Source organism: Nyctereutes procyonoides, unplaced genomic scaffold (genome assembly GCF_905146905.1).
Source record: "Nyctereutes procyonoides isolate TBG_1078 unplaced genomic scaffold, NYPRO_anot_genome, whole genome shotgun sequence".
Classification (NCBI taxonomy): domain Eukaryota; kingdom Metazoa; phylum Chordata; class Mammalia; order Carnivora; family Canidae; genus Nyctereutes; species Nyctereutes procyonoides.
Window position 1 is genome coordinate 25449640 of NW_026575024.1, and position 14220 is coordinate 25463859.

General features: G+C 47.6%; 1 protein-coding gene across 1 annotated transcript; it reads right to left on the reverse strand.

Moving 5' to 3' along the window:
- Positions 1-5502: 5502 nt before the first annotated feature.
- BPIFA1 (BPI fold containing family A member 1) lies at positions 5503-10002 on the reverse strand. The gene is given in 8 exon segments (XM_055342958.1): positions 5503-5543; positions 5911-5974; positions 6607-6691; positions 7642-7791; positions 7917-8024; positions 9510-9564; positions 9567-9668; positions 9843-10002. Coding segments are annotated over 8 exon segments (765 nt in total).
- Between the last annotated feature and the right edge of the window lie 4218 nt (positions 10003-14220).

The following is a 14220-nucleotide window of genomic DNA, read 5'->3' on the forward strand; positions in this document are numbered from 1 at the left end:
GAAAACTGTGTGGAGGTTCCTCAAAGAATTAAAAATAGACCTGCCCTACGACCCAGCAATTGCACTGTTAGGGATTTACCCCAAAGATTCAGATGCAATGAAACGCCGGGACACCTGCACCCCGATGTTTCTAGCAGCCATGTCCACAGTAGCCAAACTGTGGAAGGAGCCTCGGTGTCCATCGAAAGATGAATGGATAAAGAAGATGTGGTTTATGTATACAATGGAATATTACTCAGCCATTAGAAACGACAAATACCCACCATTTGCTTCAACGTGGATGGAACTGGAGGGTATTATGGTGAGTGAAGTAAGTCAATCGGAGAAAGACAAACAGTGTATGTTCTCATTCATTTGGGGAATATGAATAATAGTGAAAGGGAATATAAGGGAAGGGAGAAGAAATGTGTGGGAAATAGCAGAAAGGGACACAGAACATAAAGACTCCTAACTCTGGGAAACGAACTAGGGGTGGTGGAAGGGGAGGAGGGCGGGGTGTGGGGGTGAATGGGTGACGGGCACTGAGGGGGACACTTGACGGGATGAGCACTGGGTGTTATTCTGTATGTTGGTAAATTGAACACCAATAAAAATTAATTTATTAAAATAAATAAATTGTCTTCCTACAAATTCTTTGATGCTCCCTTTAAGAGGGGGGACTACTTCACCCCAGGGACTGTGGATGGATTTATCTAGAGACCAGATACAGCCTACAGAGCCAGACAGCCTGGGTTTGAATCCTGACTCCATGTTTACCAGCTGCATGTCCTTGGGCAAGTGACCTCATCTCTCTGGGTCTCAGGCTTCGCAGTGAAGTGGGGGCAATAACAACACAACCCTCCAGGGCTATTGGATTAATGAAATTAACCTACAACAAATGCTTAGAGCAGAGCCTGGCACCGAGTTTGGGGCTCAATACAAATCTGCTGTGGCTCTTCCTGCCTCTCCTTGCAATGCCTGTGGGGGCCATGGGATCATGTTGGGAAGCAGGGTGGGGGTGGGAGGGGGAGGGAGATGGGGATGAAGGACCAATCCTCTGATCTCCCTTCTGTGGGTCTGGCTGCCTTGCTCCTGCTCCAGCCCCACCTGCCCCAGCTGGTGACTTCAGGGACTTAATTTACCTTCTCTGTGCTTCTGCAAAGAGAGGCCAATCATAAGAGTACCTCCCTCAAAGGGCTGTGTGGAGGATTAAAGGAAGCGATGACAAGTAAAGCTGCAATTGCAGAGAATATGAACCAGAACTTCATCCTGAGCCCTTCCTGAATTTCTCACTCTCAGAAACCAAGGACCATCATGAAATAAGTATTGCTGTTTAGGCCACTGAATCTTGGGGTGGTATGTTATACAGAAGTGGTAGCCAGAACATGAACATGAGGGGACCCCTTTAGACTGTATTTTGTGACAGAACAGGGAAAAGACCGAATGTGTGCCATGGTCCATCCCAAGTGAATGCAAATTGCCTCTTAAGTGGTTATCTGGTGGGGACTGAGAAGAACACACTTGCCAGGTAAATAATACATACCAGGCACCAGAGGCTGCACTCATCTGTTCTGGTAAAAATATTATGACCAGGAGGGTTCTTGGTTAAGTCACTGGTAGTCCACTGTTATGTGCCGAAAGCCCATCTGGTTATGCGGATTGGAGAGTTGAGATGGGTGGAAGGAAACTTCCTTTACTTTGTCTTTCCTTCAGAATGAAATGAAAACCCTGGACACAGTGAATGAAGTGGCTCTCTGAGGGGTCTGAAACATAAGTGGCAGCAGGTGAACCAAGGAAGGGAGTCATACCTGAAAGAATGAATGACTCACAGGTGAGTTTCCTGGGTTTTTCTCCCTCCCATATCTTTTGTCCTGGACTCAAGAGCAATGTGAGGCATGGAAATATATACAGGCGTGAATACAAGAAGTTCTAAGAGAAGTCCTCTCTTTCTGATCCCAAGAAGTAGGAAGGGGGTCCCCTACACATAAGACAGTGAAGGAAATCCTCTTTTTAAAAACACCACCTGCAGAAGGTGGGTTGGAATTTGAACCTAACTGGGTTAGCCTGAATCTAACTGGGTCATTTGCATGCTAACCCAAACCAACCCACCCCAAACATTCTCCATAGGATTTAAGTAGGATCCAGTCTCATAACATGATGTTAAAAATGTCTAGTGCAACTGGGTGTTATGCTATATGTTGGCAAATTGAACTCCAATAAAAAAAATAAAAAAAATGTCTAGTGCAACGACACATTGGAGATAGATCCAATCTGAATGAGAGGAAGAAAAATAGCTGGAAGAAATAAACAGAGCCTCAGGGAGCAGTTGGACTCTAGCGAGAGGTCTATTTTCATGTCCCAAGAGTCTCAGAATGAGAAAGGAATGGTGCGGGAAATAAATGTGAAGAAATAATGGTTGACAATTTTTAATGAAGTCTCACTTTCTGGATGGTGGTATGAGAATCCTGGGAGGCCCATCCTCCAGGGAATCAAACATAACTGGTGAAAAGTATAAAAACCTCAGACTTCCCATCTCAGCACCAGCATGTAAAGAGCTTAGAGGTGAATACTCCCATCCTCACAACAAGAAAACATGTACATCCAGCCACTCTCTTCGTCCTGTCAGGGAATGGAAGTCAGAGGGCAAACTGCCATCCCCTGGTCTGGAGAGATAGGTGAACACATCGAATTACAGCCAAGATCAGCTTACCTGAAGTAGAGGCTGTTGGGTAGGAATATTTAAAGTGTAATTATGACAAATTGCTGAAACCTGAGTGTAGACTGGCTTGAGAGTTAGAAACTCCCAGTCTTTAGATCTGTCATTTTGACAAATGTCCTTGGTAAAGAGGCTGTTTATACTGGGTGAACTCTGAGTCAAATAAAGAGAGCCTTGAGAGTAGGATCTTCCAGGGAACTAATGAGGCGGATCAAATAATGACGGTATTCTGGGGATGAGGTTTTGAGGTTGTTCCAATACTCTCCTGTCCAGAGGCTTCCAGGCTACTGATTTTCACCAAGACTATAGGCTTTGGGTTTTCAAGTCTTCTATGGAGAGTAGGAGATGGGACTAGGGTTAAAGAAAACACCACAAAGCACATTGTTCTTACCAAGATTCAGCAATTTTTATTGAATAAACACACCCCAGATTGCTGCAAGCCTTTGGTTAATTTCAAGAGTTCTGAAAAAGCTGGTTCTGACAATTTTAATTTTGGAGGGGAGCAGTGGGAAACTAGTATTCAGAGACAGGCAGTGAATGTGTGTCCAGAAGGGAAAGCAGTTTGGTCAGAGGGCAGCAGGACCAGGGTTGATGGTACCAGGTGTGTGCCTGTCCTTACTCAGCTTGATTTTTGGAATCTCAGCCAAGGGGGACACTCAGTATTGACCTAATGCCTGCCCAAAAGAGGACTTAAGAGTAACTAATGCCTGGACTCTCCTCAAACTCTGTCAGGTCCTAATTGCTAGTTTCCAGTCTGGAAAGTGGTGCTTCAGGTCACTCGACTAGGTAGACAGACATTCATGATGATCATTCAGCTGCTTAGGAAATGTAACTATTCATCCTGAGCCCAGAGGTATTCTAGTTCTGTGGCTGTGGAAAATTCTTCCTTCCATTCCCTTGCCAGAACACACATGCTGGTTTCCTACAATAAACTTTGCAGTTCTGAACTCTAGGCTGTCTTCCCACTATGCCGTGTTGGCTGGTGACAGCTGTAGGTGGGGATGGTGCTAAGTCTAGGCATGTTGACACATGTTTGACAAGGGTTGAGAAACACCAACCTGAATCTGCTCCTTGTCACAAGGTCAGTGGGGTCTCCTAGAGCACAAGGGAGAAGTTTTCTGTGTGGTCTTGAATGTTTCAGCCCTTGATTTGTCTTTTTGTCAAACTGTGGCTTGTGCAAGTCATTCACATATATCTCAAGGCCTCAGTACCCTCATCTGTGTAATGACATGGTTGCGCTAGTCCTTTAAGGGCCACAAACAATGATGGCATATTTAGTTTTTATTTGAGGGGACAACCTTCCCCAGCCTGAGTAGTCCTGTTCTTTATTCTTGTCTCCAATTTTTCATAAATCTTCTTTGCACTCAGTCTTTCCTTCCTTTCATCCCTTCCTCTTCTCAGTTTCTGAAAATCAGGCTTCTTCTTCCAAAAATAGGACTCTCACCCATGGCATCAATAATCTTATCATATGCTTCTCCAATGGCCCTTCTCTATGTCTATGAGCAATGAACAATGTGGACCAGTTTGTCCTGCCTCCTACACTTCCTCTTTGTCATTTTTCATATCCTCTTGCTGAGAAAACAGAAAGGAAGTCAGTATGACTGGATGCCAGCAAGCAAAAGAGGAGTGGTGGATGATTTGTGTATCCATCAGGTTCCTGGATATCTCCCCTGGGTCTCCCAGGCACTTCCTTCAGCATGGCCACAGCTGAAGGCATAATCTTCCTGCTGGAATCACTTCATCTTCCCACATCCCCAGTCACCTTCAGACTCCTCTACCTGAGAAATGGACAGCAACCTGCACCTCACCTGCTCCCTCACCTACACTCAGGTCCACTCCTGAACATCTCTCAGATCTGATGTTTTGCTTCTTGTGTGGTAGACTTGTGTGTCCTCATCTCTGCCTAGAGTGTTACACCTACCCCCAACCCCTCGTACACTCCTCCTGAGGACACTAGAGCAGTTACTCTGAAACCTCCCCTCCTCTGAACATCTCCGTGTCTAGCTTAAGACCATAAAGTTCTACAATGTAAGCTCCACACTCTGTTCTATGGTTCCAACCACCCAGGCCAGGGCTCTTCCCAATCTATTAGCCCTCAAATGAGGGTGAAGCATGACAAGGTCCCCGGTGCAGAGAAAGAGCAACTTTATTTGGTGAAGAACATGGGCTGTAACACATGCTTGGTGGGGAAGGAGGGAGAGTGGGGTTTCCTTGGAGAGAAAGCTCCTCTGGTCCACAAGCAGTGGCCGTGTCACTGTCCAGGACACGGGTCAGCCTTCTGTGAGCCCTTGGAAGCTGGTCAAAGAGTGGATTGAGCAAGGAAATTGTTCTTTTGGGAGAAGCCCCCATCCAAATGGAGACTCGAGGTCACTGACTCTTGTTGGTATGGGCCCATCATCAAACCTGCCCTCCAGGGAAGGGGAGGGGGCTGAGACTCTAAGGCTAGGGTCTGGTCTTGTCTCAGCCACAAGGGAGGCCTAGACCTGGGGTCAGGGGACTCTTTCTATCCACATGTACTTATGTGTGTGTGTGTGTATGTGTGTGTGTGTGTGTGTGTGTATGCATCCACAGCCATGCATGTTTCTCTTTGTGGCTGTGTTGTGGTGCTACCTGAGTCTCTCCACCTCCATCAGCATTTCTGTAGACTTCTCTGTGCATCTTTGGGAATGTCTACATGGCTGTTTGTCTCTCTTTGAATGGCACTTGTCCCAAGCCCCCTGCTGCCTCCTACAGCAGTACCCAAATTCTGGGGATTGGGGAAAGGCACTCACCAGTTCAACTGTAGCCGGGTCCCTTTCCCAGAAGGCTTAGACCTTGATGACAAATTCCAGCCCATGGATCAGTAACTCTGGAAGATGCAGGCCAGAATGACGATCTCAGTGTGAAGGAGTTGAGGGATATCCTACACTCCCCCTGAAGCCTGGGGCTGGGGAGCAGGAACTTTGGTCATCCAACTAAGCTCAGGCAAAGGTTGACAGGGACAATCCCTCGTTCTACCAAACAGCCCAGCTGTTCTCAGTGTCAGGGCTGATGAGGGAGGCAGGGCCCAGCCCTCAACATTATCGGGACAATTCAAGGCAAAAAAGAAACCTGAAAAAGGGAGAGCTGAGGCTGGAAGGATCTAGCTCTCTCCTGCGGTGTGCAGGGATAGAGCTCCTTGGGGGAGATCGCTACTTCTGAAGAGGGAGAGAGAGGCCTTGGGAAGGGGTACTTACCAGCAATGGAATGTACCAAGGTGACGTCCAACTCACTGAGAACCTCATTGACCAGAGGGCATACCTGACCCAGGGGGCAAAGAGAGGCATTGGGCAAAGCAGTACCTGGAGGGAGGCCCTGGGAACTGTAGCAGTCCCAGGATGGATTCTCTGGGGGAGATTCTCTGTCATTTTTCTGTGTCTGAGAGTGTTTGGTTCTAAGCCATCTCACAGATGGATGCTTACACATTCACACGGGCAGAAGGAGAAATGGAGGCATGTACGTGAAGTGCCCAATCACACACCGAGCCAGGGTTCACCATGTGATATGACGCCTGTGTGCCATAATAGGGCGAACTGCTCCAGGAGGGGTAAATTTCTGATTGTAGGAGGCACCCAAGCATAGGCTGTAAGAATGCCTGTCTATAGCCACAGTGGGAGTGGACTGGAAGATTCTTGGGGCAGGGGACAGTTCCTTTCAGCTGTGGTGTGGACATGCATAGGGCTCAGCCCAGAGCAGGATCCAACCAGTGCAATTTGCAGGATAGAAAGAAGAAACACGAAAAGGTGAATCAGTGGACAGGTAGATGATAGATGGTATATACATACCAAACTGAGGGGTTCAGAAAAGCTTACTCCAGGGCCTTCTTTCAGCCTGAGAAGCTCTGAGACCCAAAGATCAGGAGCTGCCACTCCCCGCCCCCCACCCCCGCTTACCTCGCTCTGTACCAGCTCAGGAAGGACTTTATTCAAGAAGCTGCTGAGACTGTCCACAAGACTTTGAACAGGGAGGGGAGCAAATCTAAAAGAAAAAAAATCCATGGGGCGGTGCAGAGGCCTGGGGATGGTATGTGGGGCCACTGTGCCCACATCAGTCTCAGTACTAAGTGGCCAAAATGGGGCCTTGTCCACTCACACCCTTGCGCAGCAAACACCAGGGCGCCTATCCACAGGGAGTGGCACCCTACACAGCTTTGCACATAATAGGTACGTGTAGTATAAACACCTAGTTCCAGCAGACACTAGGAATTCAGTAGAATTCCTATACATGGATGAACAGTGCTTAGTATATACTTGTCATGAGGGTTCAGTGAGATGATACATGTGAAACACAATATATGTGTTTAGGAAATGTTAACCATGATGGGATGACTCCTACATATTATGCATATATGCATATATATATTATTATGCATAATATGCATATGCATACCTTTTAGCAGGTAAATGAAAGAAGTAACCCAGGTAGGCTGCATAGCTATTTTACCTCATACTGGGACAAAGCACTTTCATACCTATTATCTTAGTGGATTCACTCAAGAACTCCAATGTAGATCTCATCTTACAGTTATCAGAGCAAGCTGAGATTCTACGTGGGGAAGCACTGTCCAAGTTCTTATAAGAGACTCTACGTGGGGAAAGCACTGTCCAAGTTCATACAAGAATCTTTCCACCTTTGCATGCCCCTCTGGTCAATGAGCTTGAACTCAGACTTTTTTATTGCCTAATGAGCATAAAATTGGCCAGCCCAGCTAAGAAGAGATAGTGGCTATTTACCCACCCATTTACCTATCCATCCATCCATCCATCCATCCACCCATCCATCCATCTGTCTTCCCTCCCTCCTATTCATTTTCCCACCCTCCCATCCTCCCACTCATCCCCACTCCCATTGTTCCATCTTCCCAGCCATCTAGCCATCATCCCATCAATATTGTTCCTGGGCAGGAGAAGCCACCCCTCTGGCCTCACCCATTAAGCAGGGAGATTTGCAGGCTCCCAGGGGAGTGAGTACAGTCACCAAGAATCAGATGAATCTTCCCCTGATCATTTTTCACAGCTAAAATTTCTGCAGTGATGTTTAACTTCACAGCCAGCTTTACCAGACTGCTGGTCAGGGGCCTGCAGAGGAAAAAGTTTGCTGCATTTGCATCTGTGAGACTCCAACACCTCCCTTATGGCTACCCATGGTCATCAGGGTCTCCTTTGGTGAGCCACCCTCCCATCTTCCCTTGGGACTCACTCACGTATTCACATTGAGGACTATGCCTAGAGGGATGGTGACATAGAGACGATGACCATCAGGGCTCTGCACAAGTCCAAGTTCCAGCAGCTGGGGGTTAGTGATCTTCAATCTGTCCAATAAGCAACATTGGAAGGAGGAATATTAGTTCCTTTGGCCCCAAGCCTGGAAACCACCTTTAACCCAACTGTACTCATTCCAGAAGAGGAGCTACCCATGAGGTGAGATGGGGGAGACAAGAGTGGCATCTTGCAGCAAAAACCACATGGTTCTGAGTCATACCATTGATATTGTTCCTGAGCAGAAGAAGCCACCCCTCTGGCCTCACCCATTAAGCAGGGAGACTTGCAGGGAGATTAGTGTTTCCCAACCTCTGCACTAGGTCAGATCCTGACACACCATGGCCCTCTCCTCATCTCAAGTCTCTGAGGTATTCAGGGTGGAGGCTGTGTCTGGATTATGTTTGTATTCTGCACGCCAACTCAGAGTCTTACAAATAAGGAGGCTACTCCATATTGGTTCACTTTGTGGATGGATGAGTAGGTAGGCAGATCCATGGGAGAGTAACTGGTTAGGTGGAAGAGAGGATGGACAAAAGGATGGATGGATAAGTGGATGAATGGATGGGGATGGGCAAGTGGAGTAACCATCACCTTCAGTGGCAAGTCAGTCAACAATGGTTACCATGGAAATCAAGGAGCAGGAAGTAGGAGAGAATGGAGATAGAGGATGGAAGCAAGGCTCTTCCATGAGCCGACCTCACAACTGTGGCAGGTGATTACATTGTTTCCAGTCCTCCCGACAGTTTTTCTCTGTGGGTACCATGATCTCCATTTTACAGATGGAGAAACCAAGCCCAGAGAGACCAAGCATCCTATTCTCTGGGACCCAGCAGGTACATGGTGCATTTGGAAATCAAACTCAAGGCTGTCTGTCTGTCTTCAAGTCAGGGGCAAGCATATGGATGGGTGGGAATTTTAGAGATGGCTTTGATCCAGTCCTATCAAGGACCCAGCTTTGGAAGCTCCCTGGCATCAAGCTTCCCATTATTGCTATACTTGCTTAGAGAGCTCTCAGGTGTCTCATGGGAAACCCCACATCAGACTGTTCAGTGGCCATTACATTGAGGATGTCATCAAGGAGAGTAGCTTATATTTTCTTGCTTACATCAAAGGCCACCTGTGTTCTCCATAGGTGAGGAGAACAGAATTACCACAGTGCAGTGGAAAGGCCTCGTCTTTGAACTTAAGTAAATTAGACCTAGATCCCTGGCTCTGTATCACTCTAGTTGTGTGAGCACAGGCACATTTCTGTGCTTCAGTTTTACCATCTCTAAATTGGAGATTAATTACACTTTAAAGCATTGTCATAAGGACTATGGATGATGCTGAGGACACAAGATATGCTTCAGGACTGGGGGCAATCACTGATTCAAGAGGACCAGTGTTCTTGCCAGGCTGTGGGAAGGATCTCACACGAGTCCTGGCCTCATGTTCAGACCACCCCTCTCTCTCCTCTGGGGCCACTGCCTGGGGGTCCCAGATCTCCAACAGAGATTTTCTGGTGTGTGTGAGGACCAAGGCCTATGACTACTCACTCAATGATACTGTCCAGGAGGGGGACCACTGAAGTCACTTTCCCAAGCAGGCCCCAAGCAGGCCACCAGAAGTGCCTCCTCTAGTCTTCAGGATGTTCAAAAGTGGAAGGTTTTCGAGAATGTCCAATAGATCCCCAGAGAGCAGGCCACTGCTGAGGCCTAAAAATGGGTACAGGGGTGGATCCTTGGGGGTCAAATCTGATAATTCCAGATCCTCAGCCCCTCACCCCCAATCATTCCTGCCTCCCTCCCTGCATCGAACCATTGGACACACACACACACACACACACACACACACACACGCCCCTGAAAGAGGTTGTCACAAACTCTCACCATTTGTTAAGTCTCCAGCAAGATCTGTGGGACTTGGATCCTGGCCTGGAGTCGCCTCCAAAAACAAGGTATGTTCCAGGGGCAAAGACAGGGCTTCCAGCAGGGTTGTGGTCTGGGCCAGCAACCCACAGAAGACAATGAGGCCCCCAATTTGAAACATCTTTACTCTTGGTATCTGTGGACAGAACGATGGGTCCAGCTAGCACATACATCAGAGAGGAATTCGTCCACCATCTGCCCCCGACCTCCAGAACACCAGAGAGTGAATAGCAATAGCTAACACTACCTAGCATTTCCTCTGGGCCAGGCATTCGTCTGCGTACTTCATGCTCAGTAATTGATTTTATCTTAACCACCCCTAAGATGTGGGGATTTATCACCTGCATTGCACAGGTGAGGAAAGGACAGTCTAGTGAGTATAGGTGACTTCCCCCAAGATTGTAAACACAAAATAGGGACAGGATTTGAAGCCAGATTTGTCTGACCCAGAGGCCTCTGTTTAAATTCAGTGACCATCAGATTTACTCTCCATTTGGGCTTGCTTGCAATGGCCTGAATATTGCCCCTAGTTTTCCCTCTTTAGACAAAGCAAATGAAAAAGCTGAGGGACTGAGCTTCTTTGCCATTATCTCCATTAAAATCTTTTGGCCTGGACCCAGATTGCGATGATTTGTGGAAGCCCTATTAAATCACAGAATATCAGAGGTCACATGTTCATAGCCACCATCTCATCCAGACCAATGCTGGAGAGATCCTGGAGCCATTCGAAGTCCTCATTGCATAACAAGAATCAAGGGGCCATGGGATGCCTAGGTGGCTCAGCAGTTGAGCATCTGTCTTTGGCTCAGGGCCTGATCCTGGGGTCCCGGGATTGAGCCCCACATCGGGCTTCCTGCATGAAGCCTGCTTCTCCCTCTGCCTGTGTCTCTACCTTTCTCTCTCTCTGTGTCTCTCATGAATAAATAAATAAATAAAATCTTAAAAAAAAAAAAAGAATCAGGGGGCCAGAAAGGGGTAGTGACTTCCCCAAGGTCACCCAACAATTTGATGGCAACTTGGTGGTTGGAGATAGGTCTCTGACCTCTTCAAATGTACACCCTGATTTTTTTTTTAAGATTTTGTTTATTTATTTGAGAGAGAGCAGAGAGAAAGAGGGAGAGAGAGAGAGAGAGCACAAGCAGGGGTGAGGGGCAGAGGGAGAGGGATAAGCAGGCTCCCTGCTGAGTCCAGAGCCTAATATGAGACTCAATCCAGGACCCTGGGATCATGACCTGAGCCAAAGGCAGACACTTAACTGAATGAGCCACCCAGGAGTCCCCACACTGTCTGTTCTATACCTTTCTCTTCTCTCTCAAGCTAACCTGAACTAAATTTAGGTGCAACCCCTGACATCTGGCTGCCTTTTGCACTGTTTCCTCCCACATATCACCGATCCTCTCATAGGCCTATTTGGCAGTCAGCAAAGGTGTTGAAAGCTTCTTTGGGCAAAATTCCATCAACTGGCTGATTCAGACAAAGCAGCACTATCGTTGCTGTGACTGGCTGGAATCGAAAGGGCTTTCTGGTCCAAAGAGCCAGTTGTGGCCTCCCTGGGGAGGTCAGTTTAGATTGCATTCTCTGAATCTCTTTTGGGAAACAGACCTTTTATGAATGCAATGGAAGCTGAGGACACTCTTCCCAGAAAAATGCATCAAAATGTACAAAATGAGGGTGAATTTTAGGTGGTTTGTAGATGATGGCCTGAGTCCACAATGGAAACCTCAAGGTAAAATTCCTGCCATAGAGATTTTGATTTAGAGTAAGAAGAACATGCTCATGAGTGAACCTTCACACACAACCACATGCTCCCCATCACCATCAAATCCTCTTTTCTACATTTCCACATTCAAACCTTACATCAATATCACTGGTCTCTCAGGGGAGCAGAGTAAATGGCCATTCCTATTCCTCTGAAAATCCCTCTGAAAAAGACCCCAAGTGAGTGATCCTAAATGCAGCCAGCCAGTGCCCACCCCACAGCAAGGAGCCTGGCAGCCCTGCCACCCAGGATGGCGGAGCAGGTGTGGGATGAGCGGGTCTCACCTGGGCTTCTCAGAGGTCCTGGTGGCTCTCCTGCTCTCCTCTTCCCTCTCCTGCTTGCTTCTGCCACGGAGGTAGCGTCTTTTATAGCGTGCAAATCAGGAAATGTGCAATCAGATGATGCGATCGGATGCTGGGTTTCTAGATAATTCAGAATTCTGTGATTTGGTGGTGTCTTTCAGGGCTCTCCAAAGTAAATAATTGCCAATCACATTAGTAGGTGGGACAGTTAAGCTACTTGATGGACAAGTTAAACAGAGAAAAACTTGAGATGGGGATATTACTCAAGACTTCATGGGTTCATGAGCAGAGCTGAGGCCGGGGGCCCATGCTCCCAGTCAGCCTGGCATCACTTTTGGAACATGGGGAGAGGCAGCCAGTGGGAGCCCAGGGAATGGGCCTCAGTCTCATAGTGAGGCTGTTTTCCATTCCTGGTCCAGTTCTTTTTTTCCATTTGAAGGATTCTTGCTCCCAGTGTCCAAAGCTTCAAACTGATTTTCCTACATCTGGGGTCTCCTCTTTTCCGAGTCTCTCTATAGCATGACAGTCATGTGCTGGGGGCTGTCCATCCTCATCAGAACTCTAGGAGGGAGGGCATCCTCCTCCTTTGTGAGAGCAGAAAACTGAGGCACCTGGAGGCAAGGGCCTGAGACCCAGCAAGAATGGGGCAGAGTCAGAACTGCTCGCTCTGGATGATCACAATGAAACACTGTCAACAGCTAACACTCGCTGAGCCCTTGCTGAATGCCAGCCTGGCTCTGTTTTTCACAGACAGCATCCCCACGAATCCTCCCAAGGTGTGGGCTGGGAACGAGTACCCCTCTTTTACAAGGGGAAAACTGAGACTTGCAGCATGAGTGGACACGTCCAGATGTGCACAGCGGACCTGGGACCAAGGCCTTCACGCCGCAGTCCATTCTCTGAATCGCTGTGCTGAGACGCGAAGACGCCCACCGTTCATTCACTGCCCGTTTTGCTTTCAGACATGGCATGATCCCATGACATCTCACTTTGATATCCTGGAAAAATCTTTCCAGGTTGCCAGGCCAGAAGGATGCTGTGGCATCCCAGTCTCTACCCTTACTTTATCTTCTTCCCTTCTCCAAATGAAGTAATAAGGCATTTGTCCCCACTCCTTGGGCCTTTGAATCCGTTTTGCAGATGAAACCATTGGGACATCGAGAGATCAAGGTCTTAGACTAGTGAGAGCAGCTCTTGCCCTGCAATACCTAACATCTTATAAGTAAAAGCAGAAAGGGGAGGAGGAAATGCATATTATTTATGGGGCACCTACTATGTGCTGGGTGCTTTCCCTGTTTGAACCTCGTCTTCATCAGCGGTGGTTGGGATGGTTGCCCCTCAAATATCAGATAGGGAGACTGAGGTTCAGAGAGGGAAACTACTTCCCAGGGCGCACAGCAAGTGAGTGGTGAGTCAGAACTCACCCCCGTGTCTCACATCCCTGTAATCAATGAGCCGTGCTGCCTTCCCTCATGCCAGGCTTTCACTAGAACTGCTCTCCTTCCTGGCAGAGTCTGGCCGATGCCTCCAAGGGGCTAGTGCCATGGCTCTGAACTCACTTATCCATTGAAATACTTTCTAGACTCTTCCCATGGCTTGTGTGTTGTCAGTCATCCTCAAAGGGGTCTCACTGTTTTGTTATCTTGGTAGAACTCCTATGAGTAGGGTCAGATTGCTACTATCTTTGTGGGGAAACTGAGGTAGATAAGTCAAGGGACCGATTTAAGTTTGTGAAGCTAATTTCTGGAGCTAACAACCTCTGGTTTGAAGCCAGGAGGCTGCATATGTATTATGGCAGAGAGGGGATGGGTCTGGGTGCAGACTGCCCTGACTCTAATCCTATGACCTCGGGCACGTGACTCTAATCCATTCAACTTCAGTTTCCTTGTCTATAAATGGGAGGATGATATCTACCTCACTGGGCGGTGGGGGATGAAGTCTGGGGAGCTGGTGTGAATCTCAGTTCATAAATTCAAGTGCCCATGTCTTTCTTTCTCCTGTATCTGTAGCTTAGTTACCATTTCTTTTTTTTTTTTTAGTTACCATTTCAAATGCCACTTTCCTGGGTAACAGAAACTTCCCCATTTTCCTCTGGGGTTTTCTTTCTTCTTCTTTTTAAAAAGATTTTTATTTTTTATTTATTTGAGAGAGAGAGAGAGAGAGTGAGAGCCTAGCAGAACAGGGGGAGAGAGGGAGAGGGAGAAGCAGGCTCCCTGCTGTGCAAGGGGTCTGGATGGAATGTCATTACCTTTTTTGGCAAAGACCCAGGCTTTGAAAA